The 24,534-nt window shown below is 33.4% G+C and overlaps 2 protein-coding genes and 1 long non-coding RNA gene across 3 annotated transcripts; all 3 read right to left on the bottom strand.

Moving 5' to 3' along the window:
* Positions 1–704: 704 nt before the first annotated feature.
* On the bottom strand, positions 705–1,662 carry LOC142556565 (thioredoxin-like 3-3). Its single transcript, XM_075668025.1, has 3 exons — positions 1,349–1,662; positions 1,245–1,270; positions 705–1,093 (listed from the first exon to the last, which is right to left on the bottom strand). The coding sequence occupies exons 1-3, from the start codon at positions 1,583–1,585 to the stop codon at positions 874–876; spliced, it is 483 nt and encodes a 160-aa protein (XP_075524140.1). The 5' UTR covers positions 1,586–1,662; the 3' UTR covers positions 705–873.
* A 379-nt stretch (positions 1,663–2,041) lies between these two features.
* Positions 2,042–3,568, bottom strand: LOC142556564 (uncharacterized). Its single transcript, XR_012822652.1, has 3 exons — positions 3,305–3,568; positions 2,873–3,228; positions 2,042–2,785 (listed from the first exon to the last, which is right to left on the bottom strand). It is a non-coding gene; the product is annotated as an uncharacterized LOC142556564 (long non-coding RNA).
* A 13,244-nt stretch (positions 3,569–16,812) lies between these two features.
* Positions 16,813–20,539, bottom strand: LOC142555269 (protein argonaute 7-like). Its single transcript, XM_075666049.1, has 3 exons — positions 19,948–20,539; positions 18,438–19,665; positions 16,813–18,357 (listed from the first exon to the last, which is right to left on the bottom strand). The coding sequence occupies exons 1-3, from the start codon at positions 20,309–20,311 to the stop codon at positions 16,899–16,901; spliced, it is 3,051 nt and encodes a 1,016-aa protein (XP_075522164.1). The 5' UTR covers positions 20,312–20,539; the 3' UTR covers positions 16,813–16,898.
* Positions 20,540–24,534: the final 3,995 nt, after the last annotated feature.

Below are 24,534 nucleotides of genomic sequence, written 5' to 3'. Positions count from 1 at the left end.
AATAATAAGTAATATTTTGGACATTTATATGAGACGGTCTCACGGGTCGTATTTTGTGAGACAGATCTCTTATTTGGGTCATCCATGAAAAAATATTACTTTTTATGCTAAGACTATTACTTTTTATTGTGAATATCGATAAGATTGACCCGTCTCACAAATAAAGATTCGTGAGATCGTCTCACAAGAGACCAACTCCATATAGTTGAAGCCAGTTTTTGGATAAGCGAAAAGATTAATTGTTGTACTATTGTAAATCATGTTACTTTGTGCCTGCCAGAGCTAAATTTGAGTAAAACTGAATCATGAATAACTTGGAACAAATGACATAAAACTCACCCCTATGAATATTCATTTTTTCAAAAGAATGGATCAATAAATTGTTCATATTACTCAATGGAATTGAATCAAACAATGGAGTTCTCAAAAACTCTTTGAAAACCACATTCCAAGTAATACTAACCAAAATTTTCATCTCAATGCTGAAATCATATGGATGGTACTTCGTCGGGGACAACAGAAGCTTTGTGATCTAAAGCATTGTCATTCTTAGTTTGAAAAAGACAAACCCAAGAAAGAATCATGAGGAATAATAGATTTTGAATGATCTGAGCCATATGTGAGAACTTTGGTGCCAACAACTTGCGATTCTTTATCTTGCATTTTCAAAATAGATAACACAAATACAAGAAAATTACCACATGTAAAGTAGAAATAATGAATAAAATATCCACCAAACTCAAATTAAACTCAACAAGAATCAAACTTCCATTAAGAGAAAAAGACTCGAGGAATTCACATGAAAGGCACAGATTATGGTATTTAATGAATCCCACAACACCAGAAAAATACAGGCAGAAGAAGGAAACTTATTCAAGAATGAAGCCAGAGTCGATCCTGCAGACGCTCTTCTCCCACACCAAACATCTCATCAACTCTTTCACCATCTCTGTAGAAATGAAAAGTGGGCGTGTATCGAATATGTCGAGTAGTTTCCGGACACTCATCTATGTCGGCGTACACGAACGAAAGCTTTGGAAATTTGCCGCTTAGTTCGCGAAATGTAGGAAGTATCTGACTGCACACTCCACACCTGAAAACACCACACCCCAGTTACCGCAACGAGTTAATTATTCCATTTCATCGAACACCTGGAGCGCATATGTCTCCGTTGCTCTTTAATTCAAATTCTAAAGACACGAAAACGTCGAAATAAAGTCACAAAAAGAGTAGTAGTGACAAACCATGATGCACCGTAGTTGATTACTGCCTGCAAAATAGAATTTCCGACACAGAATTCAGCAACAAATTACAGCCAAGATAAAGAATTGCCTGATTTGTTGCTTACAGGGAATTTTGAAGTTTTGATTTTTCGAAGGATTTCCTTGAGACTGTCATCGCTAGTGGCACTGACAAGGTTACGTTGAGAATTTTTGTTCAATTTCAACTCTGAGAAGCTATCTTCTGCGCCTTCCTTTCCCTTTAGTTCTTCGGCAGTTCCACCCAACTCAGCTTCTTTCTTCATATTTGATTGTTTTCTTCTTGACAAGTAATTTTCCGATGAAATTTCGACAGGAAACTGCATGTTGAGGAGACCACAGGGCAAAATAATTGTAACAAAAGGACATTTGCAGATGAATTTGAAATCTTACCTTTTTTTTTATTTTTTATATTCTCTGGTCTTTTGTTTTTTCAGTATATTTTAAGGTTTGATTGATAGTCGAAATTGGTTGGAATTAGGAACCACGTACGCCTATTTTCTTTGAGCTGATATATTATGATACGGTCTCATGAATATTTATTTATGAGACGAGTCAATTCTACCGTTAGCATAAAAAGTAATACTTTTTCATGAATGACCGCAAAAAGAGATTCGTCTCACAAAATACGAGCCGTGAGACCGTTTTACACAAATTTTTGTCATTTTGATTTATTTGTTGTCGACACTGTACGACAAATACAAATTCAATGAATGACCGTAAAAATATGATGCAAACAAACAAGACAAACACAAAAAATGGAATGGATTTCAATTGCAAAACGACATTACTTTATATGGTTATGAATGGAAATATTTCACAATGATTTTGGTCATTTGATTATAGAAGAGGTTCGAAAGAAGCAACAGCAAGAGTATTGAACAACAGATAGAAAACACCATGGTGAGAAGAAGACCAATGGTGATAGACCAAAGTGGCATAACGGTGGAACTTGTCCAACATTAATGTCTCCCCAAAATGGTTCACAAGCATTGATTCTTGAATGGATCTCACTGTTTTGGCCACTGCCACTCCAAAGCTTGAACAATTCCTAGCATCCTTGTCTGTGTCATACATTTCCACACTCTCCACTATAAATGACCCTTCTTTGCTTGCTTGCTCCTCCAGTTCTTGCATCGACGGGGAGTAAAACTGAACCTCATACAACTCCAGTTTCTCCTCCGAAACTTCACACTATGGCAAAACCAAATGATCGAATTTAGTAGATCCGAAAACAAGCTAGTATAAGTACTACCTGGGCAACTGATGTAGCCAAAGATTGGTAGACAATTTCCCAAAAGATGTTGTGGGCATGATTGAGACCAATCCTTGAATCCTTCCCAACAAAATGAGCACCATTTGTCTTCCATGGACGAGTTCCCGGGATCTTGACTTGAAAAATGATGAAAAGTCTTGCTGGAATTGTTCGTGGTACGCTAGTTTAACTTGTGGTGGGCACTTGTCCGATATGTATATGCTCTTTTTGTTTACAGACACACCCTTCTCATCATAAATAGCTGAAGTACCTGCAATTAGTCAAATGTACAAAATATGACTTAAAAATGATTTGAGTGCTAAATTCATATGTTGCTAGTTAGGGGGAAGTAGCAGACCCTGGACAGCCAATGCAAACTGTTTGAAGAGTAGATGAAGTGCGAGCAATCATCTGGAAACAATCTGCCATAAAAAAAATACAACTATGTGTCTTGAGCTCCCGATACCATTTGGGCAAGGCCTGGAAAATGGTGTTGAAATCATTGGTGGGAAGATGATTGAGATGCAGTCTGAATTCGGGTACTTCTCTAGCGGCGGCAGTGGCTGCAGTCCCCACAGCTTCCAATATATCTTTAATGTTTAAGAGAGTGTTAGGCCTCGGAGAACATCCGGATCTGCTATACCGAAGCTCTTTGGCCAGCTTGTTGCCACCAGAACTTTCTCTGTGGCCTCTACCATCATGTGTGTTAATTTTCTGCATGCACATATGTGTAACATCAGAAAATTGTTGAAACTTATGATGACAAGATCAGATAATCACAATTGGAAACCTTCATTGAAGATTTCTTGGAATAGCTACTCAGCCTACTCTATCCAACCCCTCCATTCATGGGAGACTTTCTCTAGATCCATCAGTCTGAGCAACATGCAGCTAGTTTTCTTATCAAAGTAAAATATTGAATGATTTGATGCTACAAAGTGGAAGGGTGCGGTTGACTAATTGAAAGTGGGGGACTTCCCCCTATTGTCGGAAGAAAGATGGAAGTGCAGCTTTGCTTTAATCAGGAGCTAAAATGATTAATTTTGTCAACTTCGAGCACTATCATATACAGCCGATTTGAGAATATTTAACAAAATGATATTTGTTTGATCTTTGTATTTCCTGTTTGTTTGAAGGTTATTTTGCCAATTTTTTTTTATAAAGAAAAGTCGTAATTAAAAAGTTTTCTTTATATTTGTCATTTTTCGAACTATTCGTATAAAACTAGAGCGGGCAACCAGATTGGGTAGTTTGGGTCCCGGTCCAAACTCGATCAGGTGTATTTTGTCGGGTGGATCGAATAATTAGTTGGATTCAGGTCGATTAATTTAATGTGATCGGGTTCGAGTAGAATTGTCATTTTTTGAACTATTCATATTAAAATAGGGTGGGCAATCGGGTCGGGCCGTTCGGTCTCGACCTGAACTCAGTTGGGTGCATTTTGTCTTGTAGACCGGGTAATTAGTCGGGTTCGGGTCGAATAATTTAATCTGATCGGGTTAGAGTAGAAAAATTCTATCCGAAGAACCTAATTACCCGGTTCATGATTTTTTTTTTTTAAAAAAAAATAAATATATGGGCTTGAGTTGGATTGCACCTATTAGTTATTTAGTTCAATGAACCCTTCTTCCTCAATAAGTCCTACCCGACCAGTTGGGTTGGGTTCGGGTAGTGAAAATACTTCCGACAGAATTGGGAACCTGATTACTCGAAACACGACCCGTGTTCACCCCTAACTATTGTTAAACGAGATAGTTAGCAAAATAATCTTAGTCAAATATTTTTTCTTAAAAAAAAAAACCCTCCAATTGTATTTAAAATATTGAATACATTCAAATTCATCGAGGAATGTTATTTTTCAACATAAGTTATACCAAGATTATTCTCCAAAATTTTCTTGTTCCGGAAAATTTCCCCCTAAATAAGTGATTATCTTCCCAACTTAGTTAGGATCCATCGACACACTGCAACTCTCGACCATTTAAATAGTTAACATCTCATCTGGCTTTTCGTCAACTTCATTCCTCTTTAGTTTGTAGGAAGAATGAAGGCCTTTCTTTTTCTTCCACTTCCGAAATCACCCAAGCTAAGCAACCCAATTTTTTTTAGTGCAATGCACTGGTCCTTGACAAGTGCTCTATGTTTTTGAACTTAATTTGTCACATGAGCCAATGACAATTTTGGGGAAAAATATATTGGATTTCGACTTGATGGATATTTTGGTGTAGAGATTTTAGGGGATGATGAATTCATGGAATTTAGGGTCAATCTTGAGCTTGAAAATACCAATGTAAATTGATCGAGCTTTTCTTGCATTGTAAATCTCTGAATATAATTTTAATATTTTATGCTTGAATAAATCACGAGTGCACAAGTTAAGTTATAGTATAGTGTACTATGAAGTACGGATATCGTCTCACAAAAACTGAATTGCATGATTATTATTTTCAAAAATTAATATTTAGTAAAGTTTAGACGAAATTTGAATTGTAATTTATCATTAAATTCAAGGCAACGAATAATGCAAGAAGTAAACTAAGATAGACAATTTAGGATGAATTTTTTAAAATAAGTTGGAAACAAATTTGTTGGAAATTTCGGTTCACATGCCCTTTACTGCGTTATATAATTGACGCCGGCTTTTGTTCCGGCTTTTGACAGGATCCTTCAGCTTATTAACTCTCTCTCTCGAGATATGCTAAATTACATCGACACGAAGAAATAGTTAAATATATTTAACTATTTATCAAAAGTGAGTTGCATGCATAATTCGTGGAATCTCATAGCTTTCGACATATGGACTATAACTATCAATGTATATTAAATTTCATATGTCTATGCAAATTGTAAATCCACGGATTGTGTTACGCTTTTCTATTACAACTATTCCTTCGACTTCATTCACAATATAAAAATTATTATCAAAGTTAGTTAGACTTCAATAATAAAAAAAACAATAACACAATCAGTTATAATCAAAAATCAAATGTTTAATTATATAAAACAAAATTTTCGGGGTAAGATCTCCTTAAATCTCAACAAATAAAAGTGTTTAGCTACTAAACATCATCAATCACAATTGAACAATGTTTCGAAAGTAAAGATATAAGAAGAAGAACAAGGACTCGTTGCAAGAAATCTTCACTTCGTGCTCGGTTCCTTGACTCTGGATCATATTCTTCTCTCCTTGTGCTCCTTCATGGATGATGAATTCTCCAAAATTCATCCCCTCTCTCGAAAACTTGTGTTAAGGATTTTTCAAATAGATGACCATCAAGAAAATTGGAAAGAAATCAAGTAATATTTTTTCCTTCCCGATAGCGCTGGGCGGACAATTTTACCCACCCACCGCGCTATGCTCGCAACTATGCTCACATATTCTTCGGAAAATTTTACCCGCTCCAACGTGCCTGGCTCGACTTTTGGATCTATTTTCTTCTTGTGCGTGTTGGGTCAAACAAATTCATCCACCCTAGCACGCCTTCCTCGACTTTAGCCTCGAGATAGATTTCATTAAGCATATACACCATCGTATATAAATTGTGAAAGAGTAGAAGTAGAGAAACAATGTGACAGAAGTAGATGGTGTATATATTGGATCTGGTTTTCTACACGCCCAAACGCAGCGGAAGTTTTTAAAAATTTTGTTTCTATTTTGACAATCAAAATAAGATTTGCTTTGGACGCTCGTATGATTTTAACTAAAATATATATAGGATGTTAGAAAATTATACCTTTGTGAATTAATCACGTGGCTCCAACTAATCCGATATAAACGGATTAGCTCTTGATGAATCCCTTCGAATTTTCTTCAAGAACTCTTTGTTTCAATCTTCTAATCAGGTCCACGACTAGATGATTTGTTCCTCTTCTAAATTGCACTAGAAATTTAGAAGAACTTTTGCGTAGATATTAAAAATTTGAGAGAGACTCAAATCTCCTTTCTTGAAAATTGGCCAAAATATTTTGGAGGAATTTTGGATGCAATTCTCGTGAGTCGCACTTTAGAATAGGTGGAGGCTATGTCTTTTAGGTCAAACTCCTTTTTTTAAAAAAAATTTCATGACCTAATTATCATAATTAACATTAATGAGATTGATTAATTAATTGGGCTAGTCCAACTAGTTTAATTAATAAATCAAAGTCCATTAAGAACTTTAATTATTTAGTATGTTGGACTTGTACCCCTACAAGCCCATTAAACATACTTCTCACTATATTTAATTTAATTTTTAATAAACTCAACTTTTGAGCTTAATAAATTAAATACATTACAAATTCAACATTTGAATTTAATATTTAAATTATAAATTCAACTCCTTGAATTTTATCACCTCCAAAATTTAATATTTAATAAACCCAACTTTTGAGTTTAATAAATTAAATTATCAAATTTTATAAATTCAACTCCTTGAATTTATTCTCTCCAAATTTCATAAATTCAACTTCTTGAATTTACTATATCATAAATTCAAATCCTTGAATTTATTTTCTCAAAATTTAATTATCATAAATTCAACTCCTTGAATTTACTATATTATAATATAAATTCAACTCCTTGAATTTATTATCTCAAAATTTAATTATCATAAATTCAACTCCTTGAATTTACTATATTATAATATAAATTCAACTCCTTGAATTTATTCGGGCTTACCCTAGTTAGCCCCATTCTTTTCATCAACACATTGATCAAGAATGTCAGAACTCATTTCTGATTGCACCCATCAGATCATGGTAAGAGCATCTAGTAGCATCGACCCATGATCCCCTAGGTATCACTGATAGTGCCTGCAAGAACCAGTCGATTATCATTAACGTACAGTACGGTCCCTTCATCTCATATATCCCGATCGAATCCGCAACCATTGGTTCATCGAGGGTTGCATAATAATTCGATAACTATGTGACACATATAATAGTGGCATCGCGTGTACTATTGGAGAACTCCTTCTCCAACGTACATCTCATACTCTGGCCAGAGATTCCATGCACTATTATTACATCAGATCACATAGGATATCCACACCCGTAGGTGAGCGGTAAATCCCCGACTACAATGCACTGGCTCCTATATGTGTCGCAACTGTACCCAACCTCGCCACCTGATGACTCTCCTGGAGCCGGTAAACGAATCAAAGCACAGTCCTAGCATATAGAGCCTCAGTGTTGTCCCGGGTCGTAAGGACTAATGGTGTACAATCATAACCACGAACTTATCCTCTCGATGAATGATAACCACTTAAAAAGTCCGAGGGAGGGTTGTTCGGTATAATCATCATATGACTACCCATCTGCATGTTTGGACATCTCTATGCCCTTACCAAGAAACGCAGTACACAACATCACAGATGCTAGTCTCGAGCTCAAGCGGCCTTTATCCCTGTTTTAGGCAGCTGAATCGACTAGGAACGAATTTATAATATGCAGTGTTTACAAATGAGTTTCAACATCGAATTACGATTCATTTGTATTAAAGCATAATCAAGGACTTTATCTATGCTGTTTGCATGGGTATACAGATAAAGTATAACAAGACCATAAAAAATTAAATTATATTAAAATAAAGACTGTATATTTCACTTGAGTCAATAAATTCCCTAGCCAACCGTTGGCTTGCAGGACATCTACTCTAACAGTATATGCTTAATGAAATTGTTGGAATAGGAGTGACGAATATTATGACATATACACTGAAGATGGCAAGCACCTTGCTCATTTCGGTTTCTTGAAGAAAATAAGATTTTTGCCCAATACATTATGCCTGATTCTCCAAACCAAAATAGTATGGCAAAAAGAAAAAAAAATTGAACATTATTGGACATGGTGCGAAGCATGCTTAATAGCTTGAAACTTCCTAAGTCATTGTGGGCTGAAACGTTAAAAATAGCATCATATATATTAAATCGAGTTTCAATCAAGGCTATTTCAAATACACCGTTTGAAATGTGGAAAGGTTGGAAACCGAGTTTGACACATACGCGTTTGGGATGCCCATACGAAGTAAAGTTATACAGTCCATAAGAAAAGAAGAAAGACCCAATGACTATTAGTGGGAATTTCATTGGATATGTCAAAAGGTCTAAGAGATATAGAGTATATTGTTCATCTCACATCACCGGGTTTGTGAATTAAGAAACTCAAAATTTTTTGAAGATAAATTGATTAGTGAGAATGCTAGATCATGGAATATTATTCCTGAAAAGGGTCATTCGGACATTTCACATATATCAATTGACGGATTGACTATTTTACATAACATTCTACAGTTCAAACAAATGTACAAACTAATGTTGAGATCCAACAAATTGTTGAACATGATCATGTAGATCTTAATGGTTAACATATACTTTTAGGCTCCGTTTAGTACGTGTGATAGGATAAGTAAATGATTAATAATTAGAGTGATTAAAAAATGAGATATATGGATTAATAGTATGGTGGGATAAATAACATGGTATTTGGTATGATTTTAAAATGATGGATTAATTTTGTAAATTTTATTGTAATGACCAAAATGCCCCAAATGTTAATTAAATATATATTCTTAAAATAATTGGATAGATAATTAAATATTTATAATTATAATTTACATTTATTAAAATTAATTTAAATATATTTATTAAAAATATATTTTAAAATATTACGGTAATCATTAAAAAAAATAAATTAAAATTTAATAAATATTTATTTTCATAAAAAAATTAATTAACAAGATTAAAAATTTATAAAAATTTAATTTAAGATAGATTTGCATTACAATTTATTATCTTTAAAATGATTGAAAATAATAAAAATATATGTTTATAAAAAAATATAATAAAAATTTAAATAATATATTAATTATTACATTTTCTTTAATTTTAATTTTCATATTATATTGAAGAAGACAATTCAAGGGTATTATGATCAATATACAATTTTATCATTATCACTATTCAAGAATTATACATTATCACACCTTTGAGGGGTGATATTTAATCACACAAATAACATAAATAGTGAGGGCTTTCAATCATAATCAAGGGCATCCATGTTAAATTAAAAATGAACCAAACTTGAGATAAGTGATGATTATTTAATAAGCATTCCCTTATCATGGCTACCAAACATAGCCTTAATTGTTGAACATAAAGATGAGCAACACAATCCTATCTCTCGGGAAAATGTTGATTCAACATTAAGAAAATCGACTTGAATGAAAGACCAGAAATTCCTACTGAGTTTGTTGTATATATGCAAGTCTGAATAATATTAGAGCTGAAAATGATCCTGAAATGTTTTTATAAGCTATATATTCTAAATAGCCTAACTTATGGTATAATGATATGAAAGGAAAAATGATATCTATGACATCTAATAGAGTTCGTGAATTTATTGAATTGCCTAATGATGTAAAATTCATTGGATGTAAGTGGGTCTTTAATATAGAAAGATACATTAGGCAACATTTAGAGATACAAGACACAAATTGTTGCTAAAGGATTTATTCAGAAGGAGCGAATTGATTATTCATTTTAAAAAAAATTTATCATGTATCTAAAAAAGATTCTTTTTGTGTTACTATAGCATTATTCACTCATTTTAATTTATAATTACACCAAATGGATGTAAAAACAATATTATTAAATGGTGATTTAGATGATATGATTTATATGAAACAACCATAATGATTCTTCTCTGAGGATGGTGATCATTTGGTTTGCAAGCTAAATAAATCAATATATGAGCTGAAATAAGACGTTCGTCAGTGGTATTTAAAATTTCAAGATGTTATTTCTTCCTTTGCCTTTGTAAAAAATATCATGGATCAATGTATATACGGGAAGATGAGGGAGAGAAAAAATTGTTTCCTTGTTAATGATATTCTACTTGCAACTAATGATATAGGATTGCTACATGAGGTGAAACATTGGCATCTTAGGATTGTCTCAAGAAGCTTATATAAACAAAGTTTTGGATATGTTTAACATGAAAAATCGTTCACCAAGTTTAGCACCTATAGTAAGGGGTGATGTATTCAGCATGAACCCGAGCCCGAAAGACGATTTTGAGCATGAACAAATGAACAACATATCATATACATCAACAGTTCGGTAGATATCAGAGTAATCCAGAACCACATCACGTAAAAGACTTGAAACTCATATCTAGAATTTCTAGAACTGAGAAAATGTAAATTCTAGAACAAAGAAAATATGTCGATAGTTGGAGGTAAAATTAACGATTCTTCTGCTACGCATACTGTGATTTCTTACAATTCATACAACAAACTTGATTCATATTTGGTTATTTCCCAGATAACTTATCCCAGGCCCTAGCCCTCGTGTCTAGATTCTTGGTAGATTTTGTTTTTCTTCTTTATAAGGAAAAGATCCACTAATTAATGAATAAAAATATACGAATATATCTACAGCTCAATCAATACAAATAGATTATACAATTTTTCATTCAGATTAAATTAAATACAAAGTTTATTTTTACGTCCTCTATCCAATTGTGTCCAAAGTGCATCGTGCTATACCATATAGGTTTTGGAAGCTGATTTCAAATCATCGTCAGAGCACCACTTCTGAAGACTAAAATGGAAGTTGTCTGGATTAGGAAACTTCAGCGACGACATTGGATCCAGGTGTTCAAACGTCACTCCTGCAAACCCTAAGATGCATCACGAACAGAGAGTTGGGGACTTTCCCTTGGAAACACTTTGACGCTCAAGTCAGTGCTACCGAAAACTAGAGAAATAAAGCAAAAACTTAGAAAGCACAAATGAGAGATCAAACGCCTATTTATATATTTTCTAGGAAGGCAAAATGGGCTTTATTATAATGGGCCCTATCTTGGGCTTACATTAAGGCTTTTGATGATTCTCATATAATAACTCCATTTTAATTTAATGTGTTATTTTTTTTTTTGAAATGCTATTACCCATAATATATGTATATATATTATTTGTGTAAAAGGTTTTATATTTTAAATTATGTTTTAATCACATGCTTCATATAATGTATATAGATTAATAGAATGTGGTTTAATATGTAAAGGTTAATGATAGTTTCTCAGCAACTAGTTTTTCAAGTTTCTAAGTATATCATGTAAGAAATTGGAACTACATTTTAAACCAAGTATTTATGTTAAAAGTGAGAGCTTGTCTTTGTTAGTAATCAATGTTATTCTTGCCCACCATGATGTGACACTAATCTATTGGACGTGATGAATCATATCTAAATTATACAAGCAATAGATAAATTTCATCTCATTGGGAAGCAAAAAACTCGGACATCATATCAAAATTATATATATACATACGTACATACATATATATATATATATTAATTTTTGTAATGATAAGAAGTAGGATTTAATTACATTTTTTAAAATTATAGGAAAATATAAATACTATTTTTTAAAATAAAAAAAAATGTCACGGATGATGACGCATGCCCACGATAAAACCCCAAAAAGCGAGTTGACTGATTGGATGGAGAGAAAAGAATCTCTACTCTACTTTGCAGTGTACGTTGGATGACATCTCCATCACGTACATGGGGCCCGTGATATGACAACCGTTAAATCAGAGGCCCGAGATTTCAACTAACGGACTGGATTGAATACCTCTGCAGTTGATGAGATTAAATAAATGGTGTTTACGGCAAAAGGAAGAATCGACTCTTTTTGAACAATGCGGAGTCGGATTTGTTGATTTTCGGATACGAAGATATTAAATGAGCTACATCAAACTCATATGTCCAGTAACTCATGTTTGGTATTTGAAATGTCTTCCTAGTTATATTGCGAATATTTTAGCATAATTTATATGTTTTTCAATTTTAGCCTAATAATCGATCAATTTATATTCTGAATACATTATTTTATATTTATTTCGATTTCAAGTTTTTTTATTAAAATGTTGACATGACACCAAAAAATGATAATTTTACCGAAAATTGTTGAAATGTCTGATGGTCGATAACTAAATAATGGTTAAAATATATCTATATATGTGAGACGAGTCGATTAGCTCTATAGCTGCAGTAAAAAAAATATTTTTTCATGTGTTGTATCGAGATAGAAATCAGTCTCATAAAATTGATCTACGAGACGATCATATAAGATTTTTGTGATAAATAATACTTTCATGAATGGAGGATGGTTGAAAAACATATTGATTGGGATTACCACACGAAAGATAACAATGATAAAATAAAAAGTTATAAAGAAATATTTACTGGAATCACATAAAAATAATTAAAAGTGGTCCTTTTTTCCCCGGTGGGGTGGAGCACTGTTCTGCAGATAGAAAAAGGCTGGGAGAAATATTATTGCACGGCAAGCCAACACATGCATGCACAACTCATTTATTATTATTATTATTATTATTATTTTATAATCAGAATATATTTAAATATAATATAATTTAATAGCCAAAATAAATATACACCAATTAGTTCAAGTTGGCCATGGAATATAATAATAATATAATTAATTATGATGAATAATTTGTAGGGACAGACAAAATGGAATTATTTAGAAAAAATATGTATATTTATATTTTATTATAGTACCAAAGCAAAAAAGAAAGACGAAGACAGAAGAGTTAATTGGAAGTCGGAAGCTACCCCCACCACCACCCCCCCACCCCCCTTTTTATTTATTTATTTCACTTAAAAAAAAGTGTGGACTTTATTCGGCTTTTGTTTTGTTTCTCTCTTTTCTCAATCACATTCATTATCATTCTGCTTGCGCAGGTCCTACTTCAGTTCACACACCTATATACAAATTTATGATCGATTAATTGTACCCACATATATATATGTGTGCTTCTATACGTAAATTTTCAAAAGTTCGAGAAAAAAAATAATTAAGAAAAACAGTAATTTGATCATTTATATTATCAAATTTCTGTTTTAGTTTCGTATTTTCAGATTTTTTGTAATTTTTAATATTTTTTAGTCAAAAATGCTGATATGAAACTACACACAATCGTCAGCGTTAGGTTAAAATAGAATAAATAACTTAAATTGCTAAAAAAACAAAAATAACGGACTAAAACTGAAATTTTGATAATATAAAATACTAAAATCGCAAATAGACAGTCATAAAATACCAATAAAATAATTTTCTCAAATTGTTTTAACTTTAACGTAATTCACATATAGTTTTTTTTTAAAAAAAATATTTTAGTTTTGTAAGATCAATTCAAATTTGTAGGTTGGCAAGATATTATGGTTATAATACGAAGTTCGTTTTTTGCATTTTTACATTTTGGCACGTCACGCTCGAAATACTCAAATATTATGCATATGTGCATTGCGTATCAATATTAACTAATATTGTTTGCTTATATACATTGATGTTATCCGAGTGAATTTGGTGAGCAGAGTCAGGGCAATCTACCGGCTTTGATAAGAGTTTTGTTTAGGAAAATGATCAAAAAGATATATCTTGTGGTGAATGTATATTTTTGTATAATATGGCTACAACCGTGTCCTGCAATTACAAGGAAACAAACTCGTGAATGGGCGCCGGAGGGGTGTTCGGAATGGTCACTTCGATGTTTAATTCCGCAAGTGAAAGATGAAGGAATAATAACCAGTGTAGCTTGATAGAGAAAATAAATGCTACTGGTGTAAATATATGTGTGAATATATGTGATTGAATGTCATTAATGTAAAACGAACCTGTTATTTATAGGAAGGAATGTAATGATGACCTTGTTTTCAGTATCTATTTATCCCTTAGCATTTAATGTTGAGTTCATGTCACGCCGCCCTACCTTTTTCATCATGTCACATCAGTAGAATTTTATCAGGAACGATTATCGAGACAAGATCTTACCTACTCAATCACTTGAGTGAGGTGCTATTTTCGAGGTAGCCCGAGTGGAAATTATCTGAGAGCTCGGGTTTCTTATAACCCGAGAAGAAGATGTCTCGGGTAAGACGATGTCCCGAACATTCACCTGCCAGGCTTCAGTTTTGTTACTTTGCGATTTTAGTTTTGTATGCTATTGAATTTCAGTTTTAGTCACACGTCTTCAGATTTTTTGTAATTTTAATATTTTTCATCGGGAATACTGTTGTGACATCATATGTCAATGTCCCGTTTGGAAAAAAAATAAAATTGACCAAAATAACAGCGGACTAAAACTGAAATTTGATAATATATTGACAAAACTATAAGACCAAAAAGGTAATTTTCCCAAATATTTTTACCTTCAATATAATTTTTAAATAATTTTTTTATTAAAAAAGTTCCGGTTTTGTTAGATCAATTCAAATTTTATCTGCATTATCGTGTGTGTGTGTATATAAGAGAAAGATCACGTCTCTTGCGAGACAGACTCACAGAATCTTTATTCGTAAGATGAATAAACTCTGCTCATATTTACAATGTCAAAAAGATTATTTTTTTTACGTGTGACTCAAATAAAATATATATCATACAAAAATAATTAATAAGATCATTATTTCACAGGAATTTATGTGAAAAAGAAAATACCAATTTTTGATTGTATCATGGTAAGAAAAAACCCTTTTCCAGAGCATGGAGAAAGGCTTAGATCAGTGATGGGAAACCATATAAAACAATGTAGGGGATCATCTATGGGAAGTAACCCCAGAACACGCTTTTAAGTATTGAGTCAGACATGTGTTTGCGATTCCCAATAATGGCCCTAGATTCTGCGCCTCTCTCTGTTCATTCTTAAATTGAGAATGCGACTTTTCGTATTTGTAACAATGACACATTCTCAGGATTCTCTCTCCTTTTTATATGTTTCATGACCCTTCATTCTCCCACTGCCAAAGGATGTCCTCTTAATTCTTTCCCTTACACAAACCTACCTCCACCCTAGTTTTTGGGGTTGAGTTAGGTCCAAGTTCCAATTTTTAACATGATATCAAAACTCAGGTTCCATCGTTATGTGTTGGACTGTCCATAGTTAGGTCACTCGTTCTGCCCATAATTGGGTCATTTGTAAACTTCACGCTCCAAATATTCATTCCTGGACGTGAGGAGGGTGTGTTAGTTGTCCTTGAACAATTCTTTCAAACTTAAGACTCTCTGTTATCATATAAATACAAGTTTATACGCTTGATATCTACTCTTAACTTCGAGTGAAGATAAACAGCTTTTTGAGCCATATTAAACAAATCATTCTTAGGTTAGATGATGATAAATCAATAATCTTTACACTAAAAATGTCTTTTTATCCTTCATGAAAACGAAAGCCCAAGCTCCATTAAAACTCAACTCAATGATGGTAGGTTTGAGTTCCCATCCACTTAATTATTAAGAATTATTAAGCAGTGTTGTTGTGCTTCTTCAAGATATGTGTCCGGAACCATTTTTTTTCCTACCATATAATATAATATAATATATAATTACATCCAACTGTCACCTGCACGTGTGTACAAAATTTTTATCTCATCATCTGACAAATTTTCTTGTATTACACGAGACATGTAACAATTTTACTATGATACCATTGTTCATGTAACCACGATGAAGATGGACTCATTTTGTACGGATTCGGGATCGACTCTTCTCAAGTTGATAATCTAACCAAAGTACAACCTTTCACATAAAAAAAAAATACATTTAGTTATTTATGAGTATGTCTTTTATGAGACGATCTAACTTATTTTTATTAGTAAGACGAATTAAGTATGCTCATATTACAATAAAAAGTAATATTTGTATCACAAATTGACCTGTAAAACCGTCTCACATTATTTTTTATGCTTATTTAGTTAACATGAGTTTTTAGATTAAATTTATATGAAATAGTGTGTTTGATCCCAAGGTTTAACATGAATGAAAGCAAACCACCTCTGAAAAATTTCTTCCTTGGTTGTCACATTTTACATTTCTTGAACAGGAATTGAAATGAGGCAAGTGTAGTTCAAAATCTTGAATCTGCAAAATACTTGTATAGACTTTAAACGTATCGGGAAAATTTTGAAAAATAACTTTTGGTCAAACTAAATTTTTGAAAATAACTATCCCACATTATATCTGAAAAGAAAAAAAAAGAGAGTTTTGGATATACATACTGAATAGAATACTAAAATTCCGGAAGAATTCAAAATGAAGAGACTTGTGGTTTGACTGGCATTAAATGAACTGGTAAATGCGCCTTGCAACTTCTAAATTTAAGGACTCAGTTTGGCCCACAATTATTGCATAAAAACTCTCGAACTTTTTTCTTCAATATCCTCTTTAAATTAGACATTACACTAGTGGCCATGTATTAAGCACATTCTATGCCAAAAGAGTTGAATTGAACTGGAGTAATGCAAATAAGCTTGAAAATTCACCATCTTTTAGTTTAAACTTTAAAGGTATATATAATAGTGGACTAAAGAAGTGAGAATTTTATATCAGCAGTAAAACATTAACTTCCTAATATTCTCAGCAAGTTTAGGCAAAGGTGTTGTCTTAGCCGGTGATGTCCTAGAAACAGTGGATGTTCGGGTTGAGGCATTTGAATCCGAGTGCTCAAGATATAACCGGCCTCTGTATGCAGCAAGATGAGCATAATATGCAGGAGGGACCAAAGAAACAGGCTTGGTGCACCTCACAAATGTGTAGCAAAGATTGTAAACCAGCTTCTGCATCTCATCGGACGTGAACTCGTTTTCATCACACAAAATGTGGTAATGAATAGGCCGACTCGTACCCTTTACACCCCAGTGACTACAGAGGTAGAAGTCGAATGCTTTTGGATGAGTTATCACTGTATCCACCACGGTTCCAGGAGGTACATTTTCATCCGAGAAGTGATTCTCTGTGAAAGATGGATCGGTTTGATCACAAGGGAATAGCCGAGTATGGTGCCGTTTCTGCACTACTGCGAAAGTGATCCGAGGGTTATAACTCGGGAATCTTGAACAAGCATGTCGAATGGCTTCTAATTCCTCATGCAAAACCTTTTCAAACTGTGTTTCACTTACCCCATCTCGAAAAAAGATGATTCTCTGTGGAAGTTTTGAGAGTTCTTCGTAAAAATCATCTAATATTTCTCCTACCATTGTGCTAAGGTCTTGAATAATCTCTTGTCGATGAGTTTGGGACCTCATTCTTGAAACATACTTGTTTGCCGAAGGCCAATTCACGCTTCCAACAACAGCAGCAACTGAGGGACTATAATCGTCAAACGGATGGGGATGTGTCACATCCGCACCCATAAAGATCACAGGATTGTCTTGCCTGAAGAGCCTTGGGATTTGAGAAGGTAATGAGTTGTAAAGTGCAACAGTGCAGCCCCCAACTTTGGCATTGATCTTGAGGGCCAAGTTCGCAAGAAACTGTGTACTTAACTTGCCAATATTCGAGTATAAACAGCACTGGCTAACGATTCCTATACTCGTTTCAGCAATTCGTTTCAAATCTGCATATCCTTTGTGTTTCCTCTCCATAACACAGATAAGCAGTTGAAGATTGTTGAAGGCAGCTTTATGAATTTTCTTGAGTTTAGATTCCAAAAGCCTCGCATTTCCAAGGACGTGCGTTGACTCGAAAATTGGACTCACAAGTGTATTTTTGTGGAGAAAAATGCCCAGTTTTTCACATCTTTGAGACAGCTGGTTTATGAATTTTGGAATACAAGACTTTTGATCTGAGGTGCCACCAAAACTTAAAATCGCCCACCGATCAACTCGAGTACCCTCAAAGACATGGCTATCTAAAAGATTCCACTGTCGATCATGACGTGAAGGAGTCAGGTTTCTTACATGACCACCATTTCCAAGCCTAAGTTTGGGAGGCTGAAGAATTCTACCGGTCAATCTTGTCATTTCTTTCGAAACTTCGAGTTTAAATTCTTTTCCATGATCACCACTGCAAAAATAAGAAGAAGAACTGGATTAATTCACAAGCCAAAATACCATCCATAAAATGTCATAAGTAGGTAATTTTACCTAGTTGGGCCGAATGATCCTTCCATAACACTGGTGATGATTTTCTTGCGTTCTCGAGGTTTTTGACAACCCATTTTAAGTACTTTCACGGTCTGATCATCCGAGAGTTTACCAAAAAACTTCTGCCCCTCACAAATTACACAAAGCTCCATAGGTAGATAACATGCCTTCCTCCTACTAATCTGCAAGCAAGGCAAATTTCGATACTGCACATCATAATCATAGTGATCCTTGAAATAGCCAACAACTTCTAGTTTCGTCCCATCTCTATCAAGAAAAGATAGATTTTCAGTAACTTCTTCGGTTAAGCTATAAACTCGGTATCTTTGAACAGTTTCTCTATGGGAAACAAAGACCCTAATGTTCTTAATTGCTTTCTCCACTTCTTTCCTCTCTTCGTTCGTCAAACTTGTGGCCTTGTTTTGGAAGATATCATGCATAAAATCAAAGCGCTTTTGCAAATAAGGGATCACTCCGATACTTTCATGAAAAGCAGTGACCAAGAAATCTACATTTAGAGCAAGGCCTTGTTGTGTTGGCCTTAAGCTCTGGAAGAATCCCCTAAGTGCAACAGCTCCACCCCCTATTTCTTTTTCTCCAACGATCAAACTCGTGTAAAATGACCTCCCTGCCGCTATACACTTTTCTGTTGGACTCTCCCGCAATACGACATCCAATGCATGGATATACTCTTGGGGAAGGGGAGTGATACCATCTCCTTTATTTAAATAGCCACTTAAGGATTCACCATCAAACTTTGAGACGAGCTTCATATTAACTCGAAAAATCTTATGTTGCATATTTTCTTGCGGATTAATCGATTCTATACACATTAAAACCGGTTTACCATCAGCTATAGGGAGGCTAATATAAAACTCAAGCCTGTCATGTTGGAATTGCACAGGGCTATAGATAGTCCTTCTACCATCATAGACCGGGAGAGCACCGGATAGTCTCGCTGAATTCTCCTCGACGAATTTACGCTTGATCATTCGAGAAATTTCCTTCGAGGGATTCGGAGAAATTTCGACATCGTAATGAAAAATTCGTTGTGATGGATCGAATTGGACTAAGAAATGATTGGCAAGGAGGCTAACAACCCTCCCTTCCACCCCGCCGGAGTCAGGCCTTCTTGCAACAGCCAATACTTTTGGTTTAGCATCCGCAGTCTTTCTTCCATTTCTCTTATCAAAGGGCAGACTAATTTTCTTCTGGATCTCAATTTCAGCTGCAAACTTCACGGAATTAGCGAAGCAACTTAAACATCACTGACGCAATTTTTATCAATACAACCTCAGCAGAAAGCATAAACATGACCAAATAGCCTTAAAAACAGTTAATAAAGTCACACTTTTGACCGCAAAAACACCTTTTCCGTTATCCACTCTTCGAACATTGCTACGCATGATTGCAATACACACTCATTTTATTGAAGTCCAGCACACAAAAGAGATAAACAAAAAAATCAATAAACACGAGAGAAAAAGGGCATTCAATATCACGAAATTACCCTGAGAAACCGAGAAATCTCGAACATGGGAATCAGAAGAAGTCGCGGTACGAGGATTATTTTTCTCCAACGAGGATTTCCGGAATTGGGTTTTTGATTCAAAGCTGTGGTTTTGAAGAAAAGGTGGGGTTAGCGTAAGATGAAGAGGTATACTCGGAGGCAGAGGAAGTAAAGCTGGGTAAGTTTGGTGCAGATTCTGATAACCATAACCAAAGCCATAGCCATAGCCATATCCATAAGCAAGCCTGTTGGAACTCTGCAACAACTGGTGGTGATAATGGTAGGCATGAGCACTTCGATTCCCCGTAAAACTCCTTGTCTTTGAGGCGCATTTTTTGGCGGTATTGGACTCCTCGTCTTCCATAACTCAGCTCGAGAGATGAAACAGCAAGAGTCAGCAAAAGGGACTGTTTGCATGAAAGAGAAAGGGTGGAACTTATTCAAACATAAATTACAGTCAATGCCCCCCCACACACAGAGATAGAGAGAGAGGTTCTTGGCTTTGTAGGTTGATTTCCCTTTGAAAAAAACAGCAACAGCTTCTGTTCTTTATGGAGAGCTTTGTTCTATTTGTTCACTCGAATTCTGTGTTTCTTGGTCAATCTATGACTTTGCCATTGTTATTGATATATTTGATTCTCAAATTTTATATTTGTGTGAATATAGAATATTGGTTTGAATATAATTTAATTTAAAATCTTTACATTTAAAATTTTGATGGAATATTTTACAAAGCTTGTTAATTGGTAGAGGAAGCTCGGTTTTGAATAATTGGGAGTTTAGATGTGAGTGTTCGAAGAAAAAAATTAATTATTCAGTCAAAAATAAAGTTCAAACATTTTAAACCGTAATGTCATTTAGGTTGAGTTCATGTTAAAATAACATGTTAACATAACGATATTATCTAACGTAAAATTCAACTGTCCAAAATTGATTTGAACATGCGAAATTCATAAAAATATAAAAGCAAATTAAAAACTTTCGGGAATGTAGTATGATGATAACTATTTTTAAATTAGTGACGGTTTTTGCGACGGAATAAACCGTCACTAATTTGGTCGCTAAGCAAATTAGTGACGGTTTTAGCGACGAAAATTAACATCGTCGCTGATTTTCCTTTAATAAAATATCGATATTTCATACTGATTCTTTTTCTAATTCAATAACTAGACATACATTTGGTATATTGACATATTGTGGTAATGAACTAATTAAAACGGACTAAAAACATATGCAAAATAATAATATATAACCAATATCGGATTTTAAAAAAAAGTCGAGTAATAAATTTGTAAGAAAAAAGGAAAAAATTAATTAATTAACGAAATATTTGAAGAGTCTCGTATTCTCTTTTACCTTGTTTGACTCCAACATTGAGAAGAGATTATAGCCGAGGATTTTGTCGCCTTTGTCTAAAAGGAAATGGGAAAGGCCTTGTTGTCTTGTTTAAAGATACTTAAATTTTTTTTAAAAATGATTTATAACAATGAATTTATCAACATAATTCGTTGTCGGTTATCGTCATAATCGTTATCGTTTCGAAGTTGGATTTTTATAAAATTGAAACATAAAACATTGATGTAAGAATGTTTACAAAATTAGACATTGGTTTGAATTCGGTGGAAGCGAGGTTGTAGGCGGATTCTAAAACAAATCATATTTACTTAGAAGCATAATTTCTGACATTTTTTTAAAAGAGTCTCGAATTTGATGTGTTATAATTAGATTTCGAACATGATATCTCGTTTCGGACTTAATGAAAACCATATTTTAAATTTTTCATAAATCATCGAAAAACAAATTAAATTTACCAGAAACATAATTTCTGACATTCTTTTTTTCTTTACAGAATCTTGATCTTAATATATTATAATTTGATTTCGAACCTTATACTTTATTTCAAACTTGAATGAAAACCTTATTTTAAAATTTTCATAAATCATATTTTTTTTAAATGTATGATAAAGTTTTAGAGGAAATGTCATAATGAAGTCATATGCATTGTCAATTAAGCCGACCAATGATCTTCAAAGAGCCACAAATTTTTCGGTTGCTATTATTAACTTTAAGTTGGTCATTGACTTGCTTTATGGCTTGAAATTGGGCTTTCTTTGAGGTCCCTCGAATCTTTAAATTGCAATTTAAAATATGCGAAAATTTATGTGAGTCGGTCTCACGGATCATATTTTGTGAGACAAATTTCTTATTTAAGTCATCCATGAAAAAGTATTACTTTTTATGCTAAGAGTATTACTTTTTATTATGAATATCGGTAGGGTTGATCCGTCTCACAGATAAAGATTCGTGAAACCGTATCACAAGAGACCTACTATTTAAAATAAGACTTTTCTTAAACATAAAAAGTTCAAAAATTACGTGAAATTATAACAAAAATTAAAGAAAATAACACCAATACCATTGTTCTAATTTTTAATTATAGGGCGTTAATCCAACTTTAAAAATTAATTTTAAGATTTTTTTGTATCCTGTTTCCATATCATATTGAAATTAAAGTAGTGCTTGATAGTAAATAGTGTCTTATAAATTGGGAGGGAGTCATTTGAAATCTACGAAAAATAATATAATAGTTGATATAGTCATTCGGAAAAAAAACTTATTCTCACTTTTTAGAATAACAATAAAAATTACAATGTTTCTATTCACATGCTGGAAATATAAACAATATTTTAACGCTCGTCAAATTTCGATGAAAGTTAACATATACGTCGATGATTCAATTATTAATATTTATTCATATAATAGAAAAAGAAATACTCGGGTGTAAGATAAATAACGGTAATTGTTGTCCAAATCCATCCTTCCTTATAGCTAATATTATATAATTTCACTTCCCCTTTTAGCAACCCTTCTGCCTCAACTTTTGTCAACATGTTAAGTGGTGGTGGGTTACCCAAGGGTGTGTTACATTTACTTGAAAATTGGGTTCCCTATCGTTTTAAAAAAGAAAAAAAAAAAATATTGGGTTCCCTTTCTTTTTGAAAAATATAAATTAATTATTGAATAAACAGATCTTTTATGATAAGATTTCACATGTCTTTATTCGTGAGACGATTTAACAATGTCCATATTTACAATAATAACTAATAATTTTGGCATAAAAAATAAAATTTTTTCATGAGTGATTCAAATAAGAGATCTGTCTTATAAAATTGAACGTTGAGACAAGAAAAATCTAGCTGAAATGAGAGTGCCCTCTGATAAATACATCAAGCTCTTATGAACACCAGAGCAATGACGATGCCTCATAATCTCATCAAAATTCAACAAATGCTAATTCTTGATCATGCGAAAAGATAAGTAACTAGAGCTGCTAATTCAGCTCGACTGATTTAAAATCTACAGCAACCTACAGAAAGCAAAGAAAAAATATCTTTTAGTTTATTGACTAAAATGTTATTATATTTTTAAAATGATGTTTTCGTCAAATAAAGTTCATGTTGTTATATTCCCACTGTGATGAATATTTATAATTGTGCCCTTAACTAGAAATACAACCAATCATATTCACTGATATTATGTTTTACTTTGCTAGATTTCTTATCAAACTCATATATTACGAGTTTGACATCTATCAAATCAGAAAACTATTTCTCAATGTAAACAATCAAATAATCTGAAAGAAAATCATTGTCTATCTTATTACGAAGTGTTGTCTTCATAAGATTCATTACTGAAAATGCTCTATATGTAGTTGGTATTGAAACTGGAAGTGTCAGCACTAAGAGGATCAATCTATCAACCAAAAAAAGTTATCTGATTTTCTAGTTTCAACTAATATTTGACATAACTGAGAAAAAAAAATCAACATTCTGAAAATTTGATCGACGGGAAAATACATTCTCATAATGCTCCAATTGTCTTCTCAAAACATCTAACTGAGTTCAAGTAAAATCTCTTATGACAGAATTTTTTAAAAAGAGTAAATATTATAAATGCTGAAAGATTTGAAACCACCAATAGGATTCAAAGCTAAGTTTTTTTTTTTTTTTTTTTTTTTTTTTTTAGATAAACACCGCCGGAAGCGGGGGGGTTAGGCAGACCCCTACCTGTATATATCATCAAACACAAAATACAAGATAAAACCTAAAGAGAGGAGGATAAAATCAACACCTCTCAAAAGGCTAGTCATACAAATAGAAAAACAGAAACCTAGGGTGGCAAATACACAAGCCAAAAACTAATCCCTAAGTAAAATGCATAATACAAATAAACACAAATGATCAGCGCTAAATATATGAAAACAAAGCGAAACATATCTAAACAGTAGTGATCCAGCTCAGAAGTAGGTGCAAAAGACCATCGATGGTACCCATCTCTGAGCCGTCTGTCGATGTAATGCCAATCTGAAAAGTACATCCTAATCCAAGAACGGGCAGCTATACACGATCTGGCCGTCAAAATAATATGCAGCTGGAAAGATACTGTGCAAAAATGGTCGAAACACAAAAGGAGGACCGTAATCCAGCTCAAGTCAGAAAATCTCAAAGACCCAAGGAGAGGGGGACAACTGACGGAGCTCTTAAAATCAGAAATCCAAGCATGACTGTAGCTCTGAAAGAAGAGGCA

This window comes from Primulina tabacum, chromosome 9, assembly GCF_025594145.1.
Source record: "Primulina tabacum isolate GXHZ01 chromosome 9, ASM2559414v2, whole genome shotgun sequence".
NCBI lineage: Eukaryota > Viridiplantae > Streptophyta > Magnoliopsida > Lamiales > Gesneriaceae > Primulina > Primulina tabacum.
The sequence above is the reverse complement of the archived record's forward strand: the minus strand, read 5'-3'. Positions and strand labels throughout refer to the sequence as shown.